Below are 17,321 nucleotides of genomic sequence, written 5' to 3' on the forward strand. Positions count from 1 at the left end.
AATGAAACTAAAAGGGAGAAGATACAGATTAGATATTGAAAAAAAACTTTTCAACATGGAGAGTGATCAACGAGTGGAACAGGCTGCCTCGAGAGGTGGTGAAATCCCTTTCAATGGAAGTCTTCAAACAGAGGTTGAATAGATATTTGTCAGAGATGATTTAGTGAATTCTGCATTGAGCATGTGTTGGACATGATGACCCTGGAGGTCCCTTCCAACTCAAACATTCTATGATTCTATAATATTGTGCCTAAATACATCATTGGGTTTGGCCATCTTTAATCTAATATGTATGAAGTTCTTTAGATATCACAGCTCGGCAGACACTATTACACATAATAGGCTTTGATACACAGACCCAATGGTCCTCATAGTGTAAGGGGGGGCCAGAAGTTTAGTCGTAGCCAGAGACACTGAAGCATCTGTGTCACGACCTTCCCCCACAAAAAATTGTAATCCACTGCTCAGCGAACCTGCACCTCCAGATTCAGATCCCCCTGGGCACTTCCCAAGCGGCATTGGCCCTTCTCCAAGGTGACTTCCAGTAATTGAAACACAGTTCAGAGTAACTTGAACATTTTCTATACTTATGACTTCACACATTATATCCACAGTTGGCACATCATGGGATACACATTCAACTTCACTTGCTTCCTCAGCTCTCCCTACATTGCTGATGCTTCTATGTGGCACACGTCCAGACTGGACAGTCTTAGACTGCTTCCCAGTTTCTTCCTGGCCTAACCTTGCTATGATGACAATTCCTTCTGCCTGTTCCACCCCAGACTTGAAATCATCCGCCACTCGGTTTGGTTGCCTCTGTAAAAGCATCCAGCCCGTCTATAGCCCATGTGACACTTCGGGGACCCTGGCCCTATCTGAACTAACAACTTCCCTTCTACTCTAACCTTAACTCCCGGCAGCCCCTCCTACTCTTAACCCTATCCTCACTAATGGTACTGTCACACTAAGCGATATCGCTAGCAATATCGCTATAACTTGTGACGTTATAGCGATATTGCTAGCGATATCGCTGTGTGTGATACTTACCTACAACCCGCTCCCCCGCTGGTAATCGCTGATCGCGCGAGAACGTTCAGGACTGTTTCTTGTCGTCAGCTTCCTGCGGCGCTTCCTGCTGTGACGACGAGCGACGCGTGGAGCCGGGCGGGAGGACGCAGGATCGCCTGGTGTGACAGGTAAGTAGCGACCCAAGTCCCCAGCGATGTCGCTAGTGAGATCTGCCTGTGTGGCAGCTCACTAGCGACCACTTAGCGATGTACCAGCGATCCTGACCGCGTCATATCGCTGGTCGGGATCGCTGGTACATCGCCAAGTGTGACAGTACCCTAACTGTTCTATGTACTTGAGTGCCCACCTCTAGTGTCCAACAATGGCACTTTCCCTATACTACAAGTGACAAACATGAATTGCAGTAAACATTATCACAACTATGTGCAAGTAAATGCAATAATACAGTAAAATGTGTAATACCCAGAAGGGGTAGCAGTGCCATTTCATACGTGTTGTAATACATGTAAACACAGTAATAAATTGTAATAAATACAAGGAACATTTTTACTTAACCCCTTTACGCTCTTCCTTTCCTTAAGTTTGGTCGTCCCTGACTAAACACTTTTTTTAACTTTAATATTTACAGCACATACTCCACGCAGGGAGATTGTATGAGGTAGTAACATCCGGTACGCACTGAAGTTTGTGTCCTACTCATGGGACAGCAGTCCTGAGAGTGAGCTTCCCCTTCCTTTGAGGGAAGTACAGTCTTTCTTCTAGTGGTCTCCAGCTAATAATAATAATAATAATAATAATAATCTTTATTTATATAGCGCCAACATATTCCGCAGCGCTTTACAGTTTAACAGTTTCAAAACACAAGTCATAAGTAACAACGTTAGCAATACAATAATTAAAGCAAAATAAGACGAAATAAGACGACCCTGCTCGTGAGAGCTTACAATCTATCATGAGGTGAGGGAGATACAAAGTACAGGTGTGTATTTACAATTGTTTATTTACAATGAAGGTCTAGCCATCTTGAGGGAGTGAAGGAAGGATGGAGATAGTGAATGGGTTATACACGCACACTTACACATAGAATGACTTTGATTAGTGAACGTGATAAGCCGCTCTGAACAAATGTGTTTTGAGGGAGTACCTAAAACTATGCAAATTGTGGTTAGTCCTAATTTCTTGGGGTAGAGCATTCCAGAGGATAGGAGCAGCACGGGAGAAGTCTTGGAGTCGGGATTGGGAGGTACGGATTAGTGCAGAGGTTAGTCAAAAGTCGTTTGCAGAGCGCAGCGATCGGCTAGGCCGATAGACAGAAATGAGGGAGGAGATGTAGGGGGGTGCCGCACCGTGGAGAGCTTTGTGGGTGAGAACAAGAACTTTGAATTGGATCCTATAATGTATGGGCAGCCAGTGTAATGACTGACGAAGAGCGGACACGTCCGAGTACCAATTAGCCAGATGGACGACCCTGACTGCTGCATTAAGTATCGACTGGAGAGGGGATAGTCGAGTGACGGGAAGGCCAATTAATAGAGCGTTGCAGTAATCCAGGCGGGAGTGGATCAATGCTATAGTGAGGGTTTTTGTTGTTTCCATGGTGAGAAAAGGGCGGATTTTAGAGATGTTCTTTAGGTGTAAGCGGCAAGAGCAGGCAAGAGATTGTATATGGGATGTGAAGGAGAGATTGGTGTCAAACATAACACCCAGACAGCGAGCCTGCTGCCGGGGAGTTATTGTGGTACCACCCACGGAGAGGGAAATGTCAGATTTAGGAAGGTTAGTAGACGGCGGGAGCAGAAGAAGTTCAGTTTTGGAGAGGTTGAGTATCAGATAGAGACTGGACATGATATTGGAGACTGCGGACAGGCAGTCACTGGCATTCTGTAGTACAGAGGGGGTAAGGTCAGGGGAAGACGTATATAGTTGTGTGTCATCAGCATAAAGATGGTACCGAAAGCCAAATCTGCTGATGGTCTGTCCAATTGGGGCTGTATAGAAAGAGAAGAAAAGGGGGCCAAGGACTGAGCCCTGAGGTACCCTGACAGCGAGAGGAAGAGGAGATGAGGTGGAGCCAGAGAACAAAACACTGAAGGAGCGGTCAGAGAGATAGGAAGAGAACCAGGAGAGAGCAGTGTCCTTAATGCCTAGTGACTGGAGCCTAGAGAGTAGGAGATGGTGGTCAACAGTATCGAAAGCTGCATATAGGTCAAGAAGAATGAGCAGAGAGTGGTCACCGTTACGTTTTGCTGTCAGAAGGTCATTGGTCACTTTGATGAGTGCAGTTTCAGTCGAATGTAGGGGGCGAAGCCGGACTGTGAAGGGTCTAGAAGGGAGTGAGTGGAGAGGTAACGGGTAAGGCGGGAGTAAGCTAGGCGCTCCAAAAGTTTAGAGATGAAGGGGAGATTGGAGACTCGTCTGTAGTTGTTTGTGCAGGATGCGTCGAGAGCGGGTTTCTTTAGTAATGGAGTAACGATCGCGTGTTTGAAGGAGGATGGGAAAATGCCCAAGGAGAGGGAGAGATTAAAGATTGTAGTTAGGTGGGTTGTGATGACTGGAGAGAGAGACTGGAGGAGATGTGAGGGAATGGGGTCGGTAGTGGATGTAGTCAGACGAGAAGAAGATAGGAGTCTGGAGACTTCTTCTTCTGTGATGGGATCAAATGTGGAAAGTGAGCCAGGGGAGATGCAGGAAGGGATGGGAGTCACAGCACTTGGTGGTTGGGAGCAGATTTCCTGACGGATATTATTTATTTTTTCTGTAAAGTGGGAGGCCAGGTCATCAGCACAAATGTCTGTGATAGGGGCTTGTGCTTTTGGCCTGAGGAGGGAGTGAAAAGTGTCAAAAAGTTTCTTGGGGTTGTTGGCTAGTGAGGAGATCACGGTGGTGAAGTAGGTCTGTTTGGCGAGGTGAAGGGCAGCGTTATAGGTTCTTAACATAAATTTGAAGTGGATGAAGTCTTCTGGTGTGCGGGTTTTTCTCCATAGGCGTTCAGCACTCCTAGAGCATCGCTGGAGAAGTTGAGTTTGCGATGTAAGCCAGGGCTGTTTTACTCTGTGCTTGGAGGTTCTGAGGGGGAGGGGAGCTACTTGGTCAAGGGTGCTTCTAAGAGTGTCATTGTAGTGATGAACAGCCAGATTAGGACAGGAAAAAGAGGAGATGGGGGACAGTGATGAGTGTAGGGAGTCTGAAAGTGTCTGAGGGTTAATGGCTTGTAGATTTCTGACTGTGTGGTAGGTAGGAGTGAGCTGGGGTGGGCGAGGATTTGTGAGAGAATGTTGTGGTCAGAGAGTGGAAACGGTGAGTTATTTAGGTGGGAGATTGAACAGAGCCGGCCGAAGACCAGATCAAGGGTGTTACCGTCCTTGTGTGTTTCAGAGGTTGAAAGCTGTGAGAGACCTAGAGAGGTGGTTAGTGATAGAAGCTGGGATGCAGATGTGGAAGTAGGGCTGTTAATGGGGATGCTGAAGTCTCCCAGGATAAGGGTTGGAAGTTCTGAGGACATGAAGTGCGGCAGCCAGGCTGAAAAGTGGTCAAGGAAGTGGGTGGGTGAGCCTGGGGGTCGATATATGACCACTACTCTGAGGGAGAGGGGACGGAAGAGCCTGATGGTGTGGACCTCAAAAGAAGGGAATAAGAGTGATGGAACTGGGGGGATGACCTGGAAAGTGCATTGTGGGGACAGGAGTATGCCGACTCCACCACCATGTCTGTTTGTGGGTCTCGGGGAGTGAGAGAATTGTAAGCCACCGTAGGAAATGGCAGCAGGAGAGACAGTGTCAAAATCCTGAATCCAGGTTTCAGTGAGGGCTAACAGATTAAGAGAGTTGTTCAGAAAGTAGTGGTGTAGGAAAGGAAGCATGTTACAAGCAGACCGTGGATTCCAGAGGGCACAATTAAAAGATGGAGATGAGGGAGTGCAAGTAATATTAATAAGATTATTATGGATTCGATATGAGGTAGGGTAGGGGATGAGATAGGGGGATGGTGGACCAGGGTTGGGGGAGATGTCCCCTGAAATCAGTAGGAGTAAGAAGATAAAGAGCAAATAGTTGTTGGAATTGTAAGTAGTTTTTTCTGCGATGTGTTTGGGCAAGATGGGCTGAGGTTTCTCAGGAAGGTGAGGAGTGCATGGGAGCTGTACAAGGGAAAGGGAAGTATAGAGGGGCTGATGTGTATGAGTCGTGATGGAGGGGGGATAGAGTGGTGAATGTGGATGGCAAAGGAACACAGGAGAATAAAAATAAAGCACATGGTTAAAGGGGAGAGCAAAGTGTGGGTTACCTGACTCCTGCACTGACTAACTGCCATGTATAACTGCCGTTTTCCTGATGTTTAGCTTCTGTGATGCTTGCGTGCTGCACCCCACACTGCGTGCTTCCCCTTAGGAACTACTACATATATAGGCCACACTACAGGGTCAGGAGAGAGGGATTGTGGGAGCTGTTTGGGTATAATTTGGCAGCTGGGGCCAGCACACCAGGGGATGGTTAGATGATCAAAGGCACTAGACCAGGCTGTGTCAATATGCTATAGCACCTTCAACCTGATAATATCTAGAGAAGCCACAGTCACGGATCTAAAGCAGTAAGTGTTACATACAGTGCGATAGATGTAAATACTTATGTCCCCCCAAAAAATTGAGAAAAGTATTCAAGGTGTGATACCTTTATTGGCTAACCAGAGAAATTATATTTGCAAGCAAGCTTTCAGGGCTCAAAAGGCCCCTTCATAAGGCTACATTACAAGTGAATTACTGAGAAATGATGGCAACATTTAAATAGGAATTACAACAGGACATGAGATGATGCTAGCTATAGACAGGCCAAGGAAATCAAATTAAGGTTTTTGTTACACATGCAGATGAGGACCAAGTGTTCTATTAGAGATCTGAAGACCTTCTTGTGGAGGTGTGAACTGTGTTCATGTAATGAGTCATGAACCCAGGTGTCAAATTCAGTCCTATTGTTAGCGACTGGAACATATTTATAAATTTATACTCCCAAATCTTCCTTTCTCTGTCACTATTAAAATGACCTTTCAATATTAGGACTTTTAGATCTGCCAATCTGTGTCCAGGTCTAGAGAAGTGTATCCCTACAGGTGTGTCCAGCTAAGTTTTTATCGTATGTTTATGCAGATTCATCCTTGTTTGTAGTTTTTGCTTAGTTTCCCCGATGTATGTCCCTGCATTGCACCTTGTACACTGTATCATGTACACGACATTGGAGGATGTACATGAAAAAGAGTCCATGGTATTATAGTCCTGATTTGTGTTTGGTATGGGGACTTTATCTGTTGGTGATATGTGGGGGCAGGTCTTGCATTTCTACTGTTACAGGGGACTGTGCATGTCTCTGAAGGTGATGCGAGGGCACTTCTGACAAGGATATTCCTTAGGTTGGGAGGCTGTTTGTAGGAGAGCAGTGGCTGTACCGGGAATATTGCTTTCAGTCTGTGGTCTCTGTGGAATATGGGTTGGAGGTCAGCGCCAATTTTCCTTAAAATGTTCATGTGAGGGTTGTACGTGACCACAAGCGGCACCCTGTTGTTTTCCTCCTTCTGTTTGTAATCCAGGAGGCTGCTTCTTGGGATCCTTGTAGCTCTGTGGATTTGTTCATCAATTACAAGTGGATGATATCCTTGGTGTAGGAATGTTTTTCTGAGTGATAGCAGTTGTAGTTTTCTATCCTCATTGTCTGAACAGATCCGAATGTACCTTAGAGCTTGACTGTAGATTATTGATTTTTTTGTGTGTCTCGGATGAAAGTTGTTCCATCTCAGGTATGCTGGACGTCCTGTGGGTTTATGGTAAATAGTCGTTTGCACGGTATTGTCTTTGATGTATATAGTTGTGTCCAGAAAATGGATTTGGGATTTTGAAAAGGTGAGGGTGAGCTTGATGGTTGGGTGGAACTTATTGAAGTTGTTGTGGAAGGTAAGTAAATCTTCCTCCTTCCAGGGGCAACTCGGTGATATGGGTGGTGGTGGTGAATAGGTTTTCAAAACAATCCCACTTTGTACCTCTCCCCGCGTTACCATCTGCTGAAACCCTGGCCCGCTTATTTATGCAGCATATAATTCGGTTGCATGGAGTGCCTATGAATGTGGTGTCAGACAGAGGGGTACAGTTTGTACCCAGGTTCTGGAGGGCTTTTTGCAAAAAGCTGGGGATTTCGTTGTCCTTCTCCTCTGCCTATCACCCAGAGTCTAATGGACAGACGGAGCGCACGAACCAATCGTTGGAGCAGATTCTGAGATGCTTGGCCTCTTCTAGATAGCGAGTGATCCTCTAGCCGGAATCTAGTAAACTTTACAGCAAGCTAGTACCGATATATTAGCAAAATTAAAACTAATCTACTTTATTAGAACCAATTAAAAAGGAAAAATCCTGATAAAAAGTGCACGTGACAAAAAAACAAACATGAAAACTGTCCTGACACCTGTGAAGACAGTCAAATATTGAACTAGATGATCACCAAATAAGCACTAGACTTGAATGGAAACTCTAACAGGTGTCTCAGGGGCAAATCAATCAGTCCCTCTGAACCCAGGCTTCCCCTTTACAAGTGATCATTCGCAGTCAACAATCCCATTATTTTTAATCAAACGGAATGGGATACAGAGATTGTCCATGAAAAATCAAATAGCTCAATCAAGCATTTTCAATATTACATCCCCCTCAATATAGAGGGTACTTATGACATAGACAATCTAGCAGCAATAATGTCTTCAATACAATGACATCACTATCACACTGAGGCACGTTTAAATGTAATATATGTTACTTTCCCCTTCGGGGAACATGCAAATGATCAGCCCCCAGCTAACTAGAATTTGCATACTGGCATGTACACAGGGAGGATCTCACCCAGTCATATGGTAATGTATTCCTCCATCTCACAACATCTGCCATCTCCCGACGCGTTTCACTGTTGTCCAGATCATCAGGGGAGTTACTGTGGTGTGAATAGATGCCTTCACAACGCAAGAATGTAATCAAATGAGCTGCTCACTGGCTTATCTTTATATCACGCGCCACCACATACACTTCCTGTTCTCACATGTGTGGTGAGCAAATTACTGCTGACAACTTCCTCCATTCCACGTAATGAACCCACCCAGTACACCCATCACACATGTGCAGAGGTTGGTGGTAAGGGAGTGCACCCACAACGCAGGCGCAGAACAGACACACATCTCCAGTCTCATATCAGATGACCCAATACACGCTAAAGGCACGCCCAGTATATACATAACCTATGCACAGAGATAGGCTGTGGAGGGTAAGCATAACACACAGGTGCAGAATCACATGCCCGAGCTAACGCAGGGCCACCCAGTGAACCTACTGCGCAGGCGTCAAACAAAGCGTGCCAGGAGGAAATGATTCATCGCGCAGGCGCACGTGAGACCGGACCGAGAGAGGGCGATATAATATTGCGCAGGCTCCGTTAATGGTGTCGGCGTACTTCAACTCACCACCTCTATTCATCACCCAGGCGCGAGTTCGCGCAGCGTGATATGATGATCGATCAAAGGAAAGACGATCGAACACTGCGCAAGCGTAGTTCGTGATGTCTGGTCACCCTTCAACTCACCACCTCTAATCATCACGCAGGCATGATAAATTACCTTGCATGCGCCAGATCAGATGGCCACTCGTGCTCCTATCAAACCCGCCCCCTGTCTTATTTGAGCAATGTATCTGCAAGACTTAACCCTAAATGTACTTAAGTCACCTAATACATGAAAAAGGCACAGGGTCAAGAGAAGCCCCCAACCAAAAGGGGTTTAAAGGCACAATACGCAGAGTATAAATAAAGAAATTAACACTTGATGTAACGATCTCACCCAATATATATGTGGACAGGCCAGGATCAAAAAGACCCATCCACAAAGGGCTACAAAATTCTGCTCAAGCAGATATAACTTCTATGTGTATACAGATAAAAAAGACCATATGCATTACCACAAACATATGACAAAAGAACACTTAATGCCACAAAATCTTGCATTGGTGGTAACATAGTCAATATATGTAGTCGAGATTAATGGAGTAAACGTATCAGCAGCAATAGAAAGGCATAATTACATACCTCAAAAAAGAATATTATATATTTCATAAATCTGTTATACGATCATGGTCATTCAAACAGTTATGCTATAATCAAAATAAACATCACAAACAAGACCATATGCTGTTCCCAACATAGTAACGAAAGCCAAACCTGACTTCATTCTCTCCGGAGGTTTCCATTATTTTTTAAAAAAATGCCAAAAAAAGTTCAAGGATAACCCCAAGGAAATGCAGATCCACGGAGCAATCCCCCGGGGAACTCCACGACCCTTAAACCCCTATACAGGGATCTGGATTTACTTGGAGTCCAGTTGAGAAAGATCCAAGAAAATGCATCCAGTGTGGGGTAGAAATAATTCCTGGAGGAATCCGCTAAGGGGAAAAGAAGTCATAAATATGAGGTAAAGGATAGTTGATCGTTCAAACCCGTAGGTTGAAGAGTTTTAAGCCAAAAGATCCATTTGCATTCCCTTTGCAGGATGAGTCTGTCCCAGTCACCCCCACGAATAGGAAAGGGGACTTTATCTATCCCCATAAACTTCATAATCTTATAATCTCCCTGGTGAACTTGATTCGGTTAATCACGTCTCCAACATGTTCACGGATCCTTTTTCTAAATTCCCTCCTCATTTTTCCCACATATTCAAGGCCACACACACATGTCGCCTTATAGACCAAACCTACAGTGCGACAATTTATAAATTGTCTAATTGTGTACATCATCCCTGTATTATTGCTTTTGAAGGATTTTCCTTGTGTTACTGACTGACAGGCTTTACAGTTCCCACACTTGTAGCAACCTTTCAGTTCACCCCCAATCCAGGTATGTGTTTTTTCCTCTCTGAAATGGCTATGAACCAATCTCTCTTTTAAAGATCTATTTCTATTGAATATAACTTGGGGTCTTGGTCCCAGACTTTCCTCTATGTCCGCATCCATCTGAAGGACGGACCAATGGCGTTGCAGGATTTCTTTCAATTTTCTTGAGCCATTTGAAAATTTAGTGATGAACCGAGTTACTTCTGCCTCATCAGTTTTCTCAGCCTTATTTAGTAATTCTTTTCGATCTTTATCCAAATAATGTTTGTAGGCCTCCTTTAATATGTAATCGGGGTACCCTCTTTCCTGAAAACGCCCTCTCAGGTCATCAGCCTGTTGTTTGAACCTTACAACATTAGAGCAATTTCGGCGTAATCTTAGGTACTGTTCTTTTGGTATTGCCTTTTCTGTGGGTAAGGATGGCAACTCTCCCACCTCAGAAAAGAAATGGTGGCTGTTGGCTTCCTATAGTTGCTCGTCTCTACTTCGCCATTAGGTCCTCTCTGGATGCAGACATCTAGGAATATAATCTGCGACCTGTGTACCTCATGTGTGAACCGCAGTCCCAAATCATTTGAATTCAGGCCCTAAACAAATAGAGCAAAATCAATTTCTGTGCCCTTCCAGATAACGAATATATCATCTATGTAGCATAGCCATAAAGCTACGGTTTCATTACGAGAGTTCATGGCGTCAGTAAACACAACTTTTTCCTCCCACCAGCCCAGGAGCAAATTTGCGTAAGTGGGCGCACAAGGACAGCCCATCGCAGTGCCCCTGAGCTGGTGGAAGTACTTGTTGCCAAACAAAAAAACTTTGTTGGTCAAGCAGAACTCCAAAGCTCTCAGCACAAAATTACTGTGCTTTGTAAAGAAACGTCCTCGGGTTTTAAGGTAGTACTTTGCCGCCATAAGTCCCTTTTCATGGGGTATTGAGGAATACAGGGCCTCCACGTCTATGCTTCCAAAGATCATGTCTTGTTCAAGGCATAGACCATCAAGCTTACGTAGGAGGTCACCCGTGTCCCTCACATAGGAGCTCAAATTAGTCACAAATGGTCTTAGTATTTGATCGATGTACATACCCATATTTTGTGTCAAGTTATCAATTCCAGCAACTATAGGTCTATCTTTTAATGGATTCAAACCCTTATGTATTTTAGGTAGACAATAAAAAGTTGCCATTGAAGGGTATGAGGGTAATAAAAATTCTTTCTCCTTTGAGTCAATGACCCCAAGTGCAAACCCCTCATTGATCAATTGCCTCAGGGAAACAATAAGGCTAGCAGTTGGATTCACCGAAAGGGTTTCATAATTTGCTTGATCTTCCAAGACTGAAAGACACATAGTTTTGTATTGTGCTGTATCCATGATGACCACGTTTCCTCCTTTGTCAGAGCTTTTTATGGTGATATTATGGTCATTCTCAAGTCTTATGAGGCTCTGCATTTCCTCTTTATTTAAATTGTGACTACCCGAATTCAAACTACTGCCTGATTTCACTAAATCATTGGTAACCAGGTTGACAAAGACATCAATGGAATTGACCTCCCCCATTGCTGGGGGCATGTTTTTACTCTTATTTCTGAGACTGGTAAAAGGACCCTCCCCTCTAGAATTGGGGTCAACATCTCCCAAATGGAACAGAAACCTTACATCCTGGAGGAGATCCTCAGAGATCACCAGCTCAGCCGAGGTCCTCTGATCGCGCCTGGCAAAGTGTTTCTTCGATTTTAGCTTTCGGGCAAAATCAAATAGATGTAGGACCTTCACCGTCCAAAAATATCTAGGTCCGATGTTGGTACAAATGTAAGGCCCTTACTCAACACGCACATCTCAGTTTCAGTAAGAGGACGAGAAGACAGGTTAATTACCTGTGGTCCTCTTATTAGCTGTGTGGATTCAATCGGTTCCTTAAAGGGTAACTCAAGTCAAAAAATCCCCTTGTGGTGATTTTTTATTTGAGCCTCGATTAGGATTACCTCCTCTAGCTCCTCTACCCCTTCCTCTACCCCTGTAGTGTCTTGATCTATTTTCAGTGTCTGAAAATTCTGCTTCCGATGAGGAAATATCTGGTTAGAGGTGGTGAGTTGAAGGGCGACCAGACATCATGAACTACGCTTGCGTTCGATCGTCTTTCCTTTGATCGATCATCATATCACGCTGCGCGAACTCGCGCCTGCGTGATTAGCAGAGGTGGTGAGTTGAAGTACGCCGACACCATTAACAGTGTCTGCGCAGTATGGTATCGCCCTCTCTCGGTCCGGTCTCACGTGCGCCTGCGCGATGAATCATTTCCTCCTGGCACAGCTTTGTTTGACGCCTGTGCAGTAGGTACACTGGGTGGCCCTGCGTTAGCTCGGGCGTATGATTCTGCACCTGCGCATTATGCTCACCCTCCACAGCCTATCTCTGTGCATAGGTTATGTCTATACTGGGCGTGCCTTTAGCGTGTATTGGGTCATCTGATATGAGATCGGAGATGTGTGTCTGTTCTGCGCCTGCGTTGTGTGTGCACTCCCTTACCACCAACCTCTGCACATGTGTGATGGGTGTACTGGGAGGGTTCATGACGTGGAATGGAGGAAGTTGTCAGCAGTAATTTGCTCACCACACGTGAGAACAGGAAGTGTATGTGGTGGCGCGTGATATAAAGATAAACCAGTGAGCAGCTCATTTGATGACATTCTTGCATTCTGATGGCATCTATTCACACCACAGTAACTCCCCTGATGATCTGGACAACAGTGAAACGCGTCGGGAGATGGCAGATGTTGTGAGACGGAGGAATACATTACCATATGACTGGGTGAGATCCTTCCTGTGTACATGCCAGTTTGCAAATTCTAGTTAGCTGGGGCTGATAATTTGGATGTTCCCCGAAGGGGAAAGTAACATATATTACATTTAAACGTGCCTCAGCGTGATAGTGATGTCATTGTATTGAAGACATTATTGCTGCTAGATTGTCTATGTCATAAGTACCCTCTATATTGAGGGGGATGGAATATTGAAAATGCTTGATTGAGCTTTTTGATTTTTCATGGACAACCTCTGTATCCCATTCAGTTTGATTAAAAATAATGGGATTGTTGACTGCGAATGATCACTTGTAAAGGGGAAGCCTGGGTTCAGAGGGACTGATTGATTTGCCCCTGAGACACCTGTTAGAGTTTCCATTCAAGTCTAGTGCTTATTTGGTGATCATCTAGTTCAATATTTGACTGTCTTCACAGGTGTCAGGACAGTTTTCATGTTGTTTGTTTTTTTGTCACGTGCACTTTTTATCAGGATTTTTCCTTTTTAATTGGTTCTAATAAAGTAGATTAGTTTTAGTTTTGTTAATATATCGGTACTAGCTTGCTGTAAAGTATGCTTGGCCTCTTCCAGGCAGGACGACTGGTGTGAGGTATTGCCAATGGCAGAGTTTGCATTCAACGGTCGTGTGAGTCAATCTACTGGGAAGTCTCCCTTTCAGATCAACTATGGGTTTAACCCACATTTTGGAGAGTTTTCCCACATGGATTCAGGTTGTCCTGGAGCTGAGAGTGCGACACAACGTCTTAGAATTCTTTGGAGGGAGGTTCAGAGGAATATTTCCAAGGCCCAGGAAAACTATAAGCGGTTTGCTGACATGAGGAGGGGGTCAGGTCCAGCATTTGCAGTAGGGGAGAAGGTGTGGCTATCCACCCACAATATCAAGCTTAAGATACCATCTATAAAGCTGGGCCCCAAGTTTATTGGCCCATACAAAGTTGTGGAGGTTGTTAACCCAGTAGCCTACCGACTGCAGCTGCCCACCTCCTTTAAAATTTCTGATGTCTTCCACAGGTCCCTGTTAAAACCTGTGGGGACAGTGAGAGAGGATCCCTCATCAAATGCTCCACCAGTGCTGGTAGAGGGGCAGCTGGAGCATGAAGTAGGGCGCATTGTTGACTCCCGGTGGGTACGCCGGCATCACCAGTATCTGATATACTGGAAGGGGTACTCTCTGGAGGATCGGTCATGGGTTCCGGCCAGTTCTGTGCATGCCGATCGTCTGGTGCGGGCTTTCCATGCCAGATACCCAGACAAGCCTGGGGGTCCAGTGGCCCCCCGTTAAGAGGGGGGTACTCTCATAGTTTGAACAGGGTTCTTACCCTGCACTCACAGGGTTAAGTGTTCGTGGCCTCTTTCTGGATCTGGGAGGGGTATTTATACTCACTCTTTACCAGGTTTCTCTGTCAGCTATACTGTTGTTCTGGTGTGTCTGACCCCTGGTGTGCGTGTATTCTGCATTGCTTGTTTGCTTCCCGTGTATGATCCGGTCCGTTCCCTCACTCTGTACTCCGTCTCTCGTTTTAGTACTATTGTCTTTTCTGGTTCTGACCTCCTGACTTGGCTATCATTACTCCGTTACAGTTTGCCCCTATTGTACCGTCTATTGCCTGTTCTGGTTTTCTGATCTATTGCTACATCCTGACTATCCATTCTGTCTAACCCTTTGGTACTGTATTGCTATCTCGTGCTTTGACCCGGCTTGATCTGGTTTCTGTCTCTGTCTATGCCACTTGGTAACATTGCGCTGTAGTAACCTTTCTAGGAGTTTCCCTGCAGCTCCTGGCTCTGTGGAGCTGAGGCCACGCCCCCAGCAGTCACATGCTTCAGGTCCTGTGAGCTTAGAGCATGCATCGTCACCATTGAGACACCGCTCCGCAGGTATCTTTGTGCACAGTCTTTGTACTCAGGACACGCGCACTGGCTCAGTGAGCAAGTGCAGTGCGGTGTTCCTGACAAAAGCTATGCTGAACTGTATATATTACCTGGAGTGGAGGCTATGCTGGCCTGTATATATCACCTTGAGGCAGTGTTGGGCTGTCTATATTACCTGAAGGCTATGCTGGACTGTATCTATTACCTTAAAGCTATGCTGAACTGTATATATTAACTGGAGGCTTTGCTGGGCTGTATTATATATTTCCTGGAGTCTGTGCTGGGCGCTGTATATATTACCTGAAGGCTGTTGCTGTACTGTATATATTAACTGGAGTCTGTGCTGGGCTGTATATATTAACTGGAGGCTATGCTGGGCTATATATATCACCTGGAGGCTGTGGTGGGCTGTATATATTACCTGAAGGATGTGCTGGGCTGTATATACTAACTGAAGGCTATGCTCGGCTGTATACCATATTTTATTTGGAGGCTGTGCTGGGCTGTATATATTAACAACTGGAGGCAATGCTGGGCTGTTGGGCTATATATGTTATTTGGAGGCTGCAACTGGCAAATAATAAATACAGCCCAGCAGCACCCTACAGATATTATATCCAGCCCTGCATAGCCTCAATATTAGCTATGCAGTACATTTACGGTGGGAAAATCCGCAGCAAAAATTGAAATTGTGTAGATTTTCCCGCTCTAAAAAGCGCAGCATATCCGCTGTATATTTTAGTGGCACAATGTAACGCGGATCTAGCACAACTGCACTTGCTGCGGCCGGCCACAAGCCCAATAGAGAATGAATGGGGCTTGCCGGATCAGTGCCACAAGTCGCCCGTTAGGCGGCAAAGGTGCGGAAGTCTGCTGGATCTGCTGCTAGTAGGGGGGGCCCGAAAAATTTCTTGCACAGAGGCCCACTACAGTCTGTGTCCGCCCCTGTCATCCAGGATGACACATCAATGCCAGCGGTGGCAAGAAGGGTAACTGTGTGTACCAGTACAGTGTCCAGAGCATGGAGCAGACACCAGGAGACAGACCAGTACATCAGGGGACGTGGAGTGGACCATAGAAGTGCAACAGCAGGACTGCTGCCTCCTCCTTTCTACCAGGAGGAGCATTGCCAGATCCCTACAAAATTACCTCCAGCAGGCCACTAATATCCATGTGTCTGCTCATACTGTCAGAAACAAACTCCATGAGGGTTGTATGAGGGCCCGACGTCCACAAGTGGGTGTTGTATTCACAGCCCAACACCATGCAGGGTGATTGGCACTTGCTAGAGAACACCAAGATTGGCCGATTCAACATTGGCGTTGTGTGCTCTTCAAGGATGAGAGCATGTTTACACTGAGCACATGTGACAGACGTGGCAGAGTCTGGAGACACCATGGAGAATGTTCTGCTGCCTGCAACATCCTCCAGTATAACCGGTTTAGCAGTAGACCAGTAATGATGTGGGGAGGCATTTCTTTGGAGGACCACACTACCCTTCATGTGCTAGACAGATGTACCCTGACTGCCAATAGGTACCAGGATGAGATCCTCAGACCCATTGTGAGACCATATGCAGGTGCACTGGGCCCTGGTTCCTTCTGATGCATGATTCGTTCCCCAGATCTGATTGCAATCAAGCACATCTGAAATATCATGTCTCTCGTTCCATCCACCAACCCCACGTTGCACCACAGGTTGTCCAGGAGTTGACTGATGCTTTAATCCAGGTCTGGGAGGAGATCCCTCAGAAGAACATCCGCCACCTCATAAGGAGCATGCCCAGTAGTAGGGAGGTCATACAGGCACGTGGAGGCCACACACACTACTGAGCATCATTTCCTTGTCTTGAGGCATTTCCACTGAAGTTGGATCAGGCTGTAATTTGATTTTCCACTTTGCTTTTGAGTATTATTCCAAATCCAGACCTCCATAGGATATTAATTTTGACTTCCATTGATATTTACTTATGTTTCATTGTTTTCAACGCATTCCACTATGTAATAAATAAAGATTTGAAACTAGAATATTTCATTCAGTGATATCTAGGATGTTGAATTTTAGTGTTCCCTATGTTTTGTGAACAGGATACTGGGTATGTATTATTTATCACATATGACAGTCTTAGATACATCACCTTATAATGTGAAGAATGTAGTGCTGTGAAGTTCTCTATGGCTCATATTACCACTCAGAAAGTTTCTGTATCTTCAATATCTGAATTTCAGATTCCATAATGAAGGAAATTTTCCCTTTTAACCATTGCATGCCCAAGGCAGTCTAATCAGGGCAGTGACTCTCCTGACACACCCAGCTATATGATTCCTTGTGCACAATCCTCCTTCCAGTGTACGACCTTATAGACTGTATGGACATCACCCTCCCCCAGCAGAGCAGTTCCCAAGCCACACAAGGTAAGTGCGAAGGATGGAATTGAGGGAAAAAAAACAGAGCTGGGGTGTCCATAGATAACACATGCATATCCACACTTATATCCTGACTGTCCAGTGGGACAACATATCACTTATGTAATATTAGTAAAAATCCAAGAACTCACTCATCAAACTAAATTATCATTTACATATTTAATATTTAAATATATTATTTAATATAGCAGAGCTGAATTTTGCTTTTGATAAAGGTTATTTGCAGTCCTTTGTAACACCACAATTAACAGTGAGAACTCGGAGTACAAATAATGT

The 17,321-nt window shown here is 45.1% G+C and overlaps 1 protein-coding gene across 6 annotated transcripts in view; it reads left to right on the forward strand.

Moving 5' to 3' along the window:
* Positions 1-17,321, forward strand: part of LOC141056360 (uncharacterized) — a 66,440-nt gene that overhangs the window by 24,465 nt on the left and 24,654 nt on the right. For 5 of the 6 annotated variants that reach the window (XM_073553117.1, XM_073553116.1, XM_073553115.1 and 2 more), the window contains one exon: positions 16,848-17,033. The exons of the other annotated variant lie outside the window; for it this stretch is intronic. In XM_073553117.1, the coding sequence (XP_073409218.1) occupies positions 16,988-17,033 (46 nt within the window). In that variant the 5' untranslated portion in view covers positions 16,848-16,987. The remainder of the gene's footprint in view (positions 1-16,847; positions 17,034-17,321) is intronic. 6 annotated transcript variants of the gene reach the window in all.

This window comes from Dendrobates tinctorius, unplaced genomic scaffold, assembly GCF_039654945.1.
Source record: "Dendrobates tinctorius isolate UK_male_01 unplaced genomic scaffold, ASM3965494v1 ptg000197l, whole genome shotgun sequence".
Lineage (NCBI taxonomy): Eukaryota > Metazoa > Chordata > Amphibia > Anura > Dendrobatidae > Dendrobates > Dendrobates tinctorius.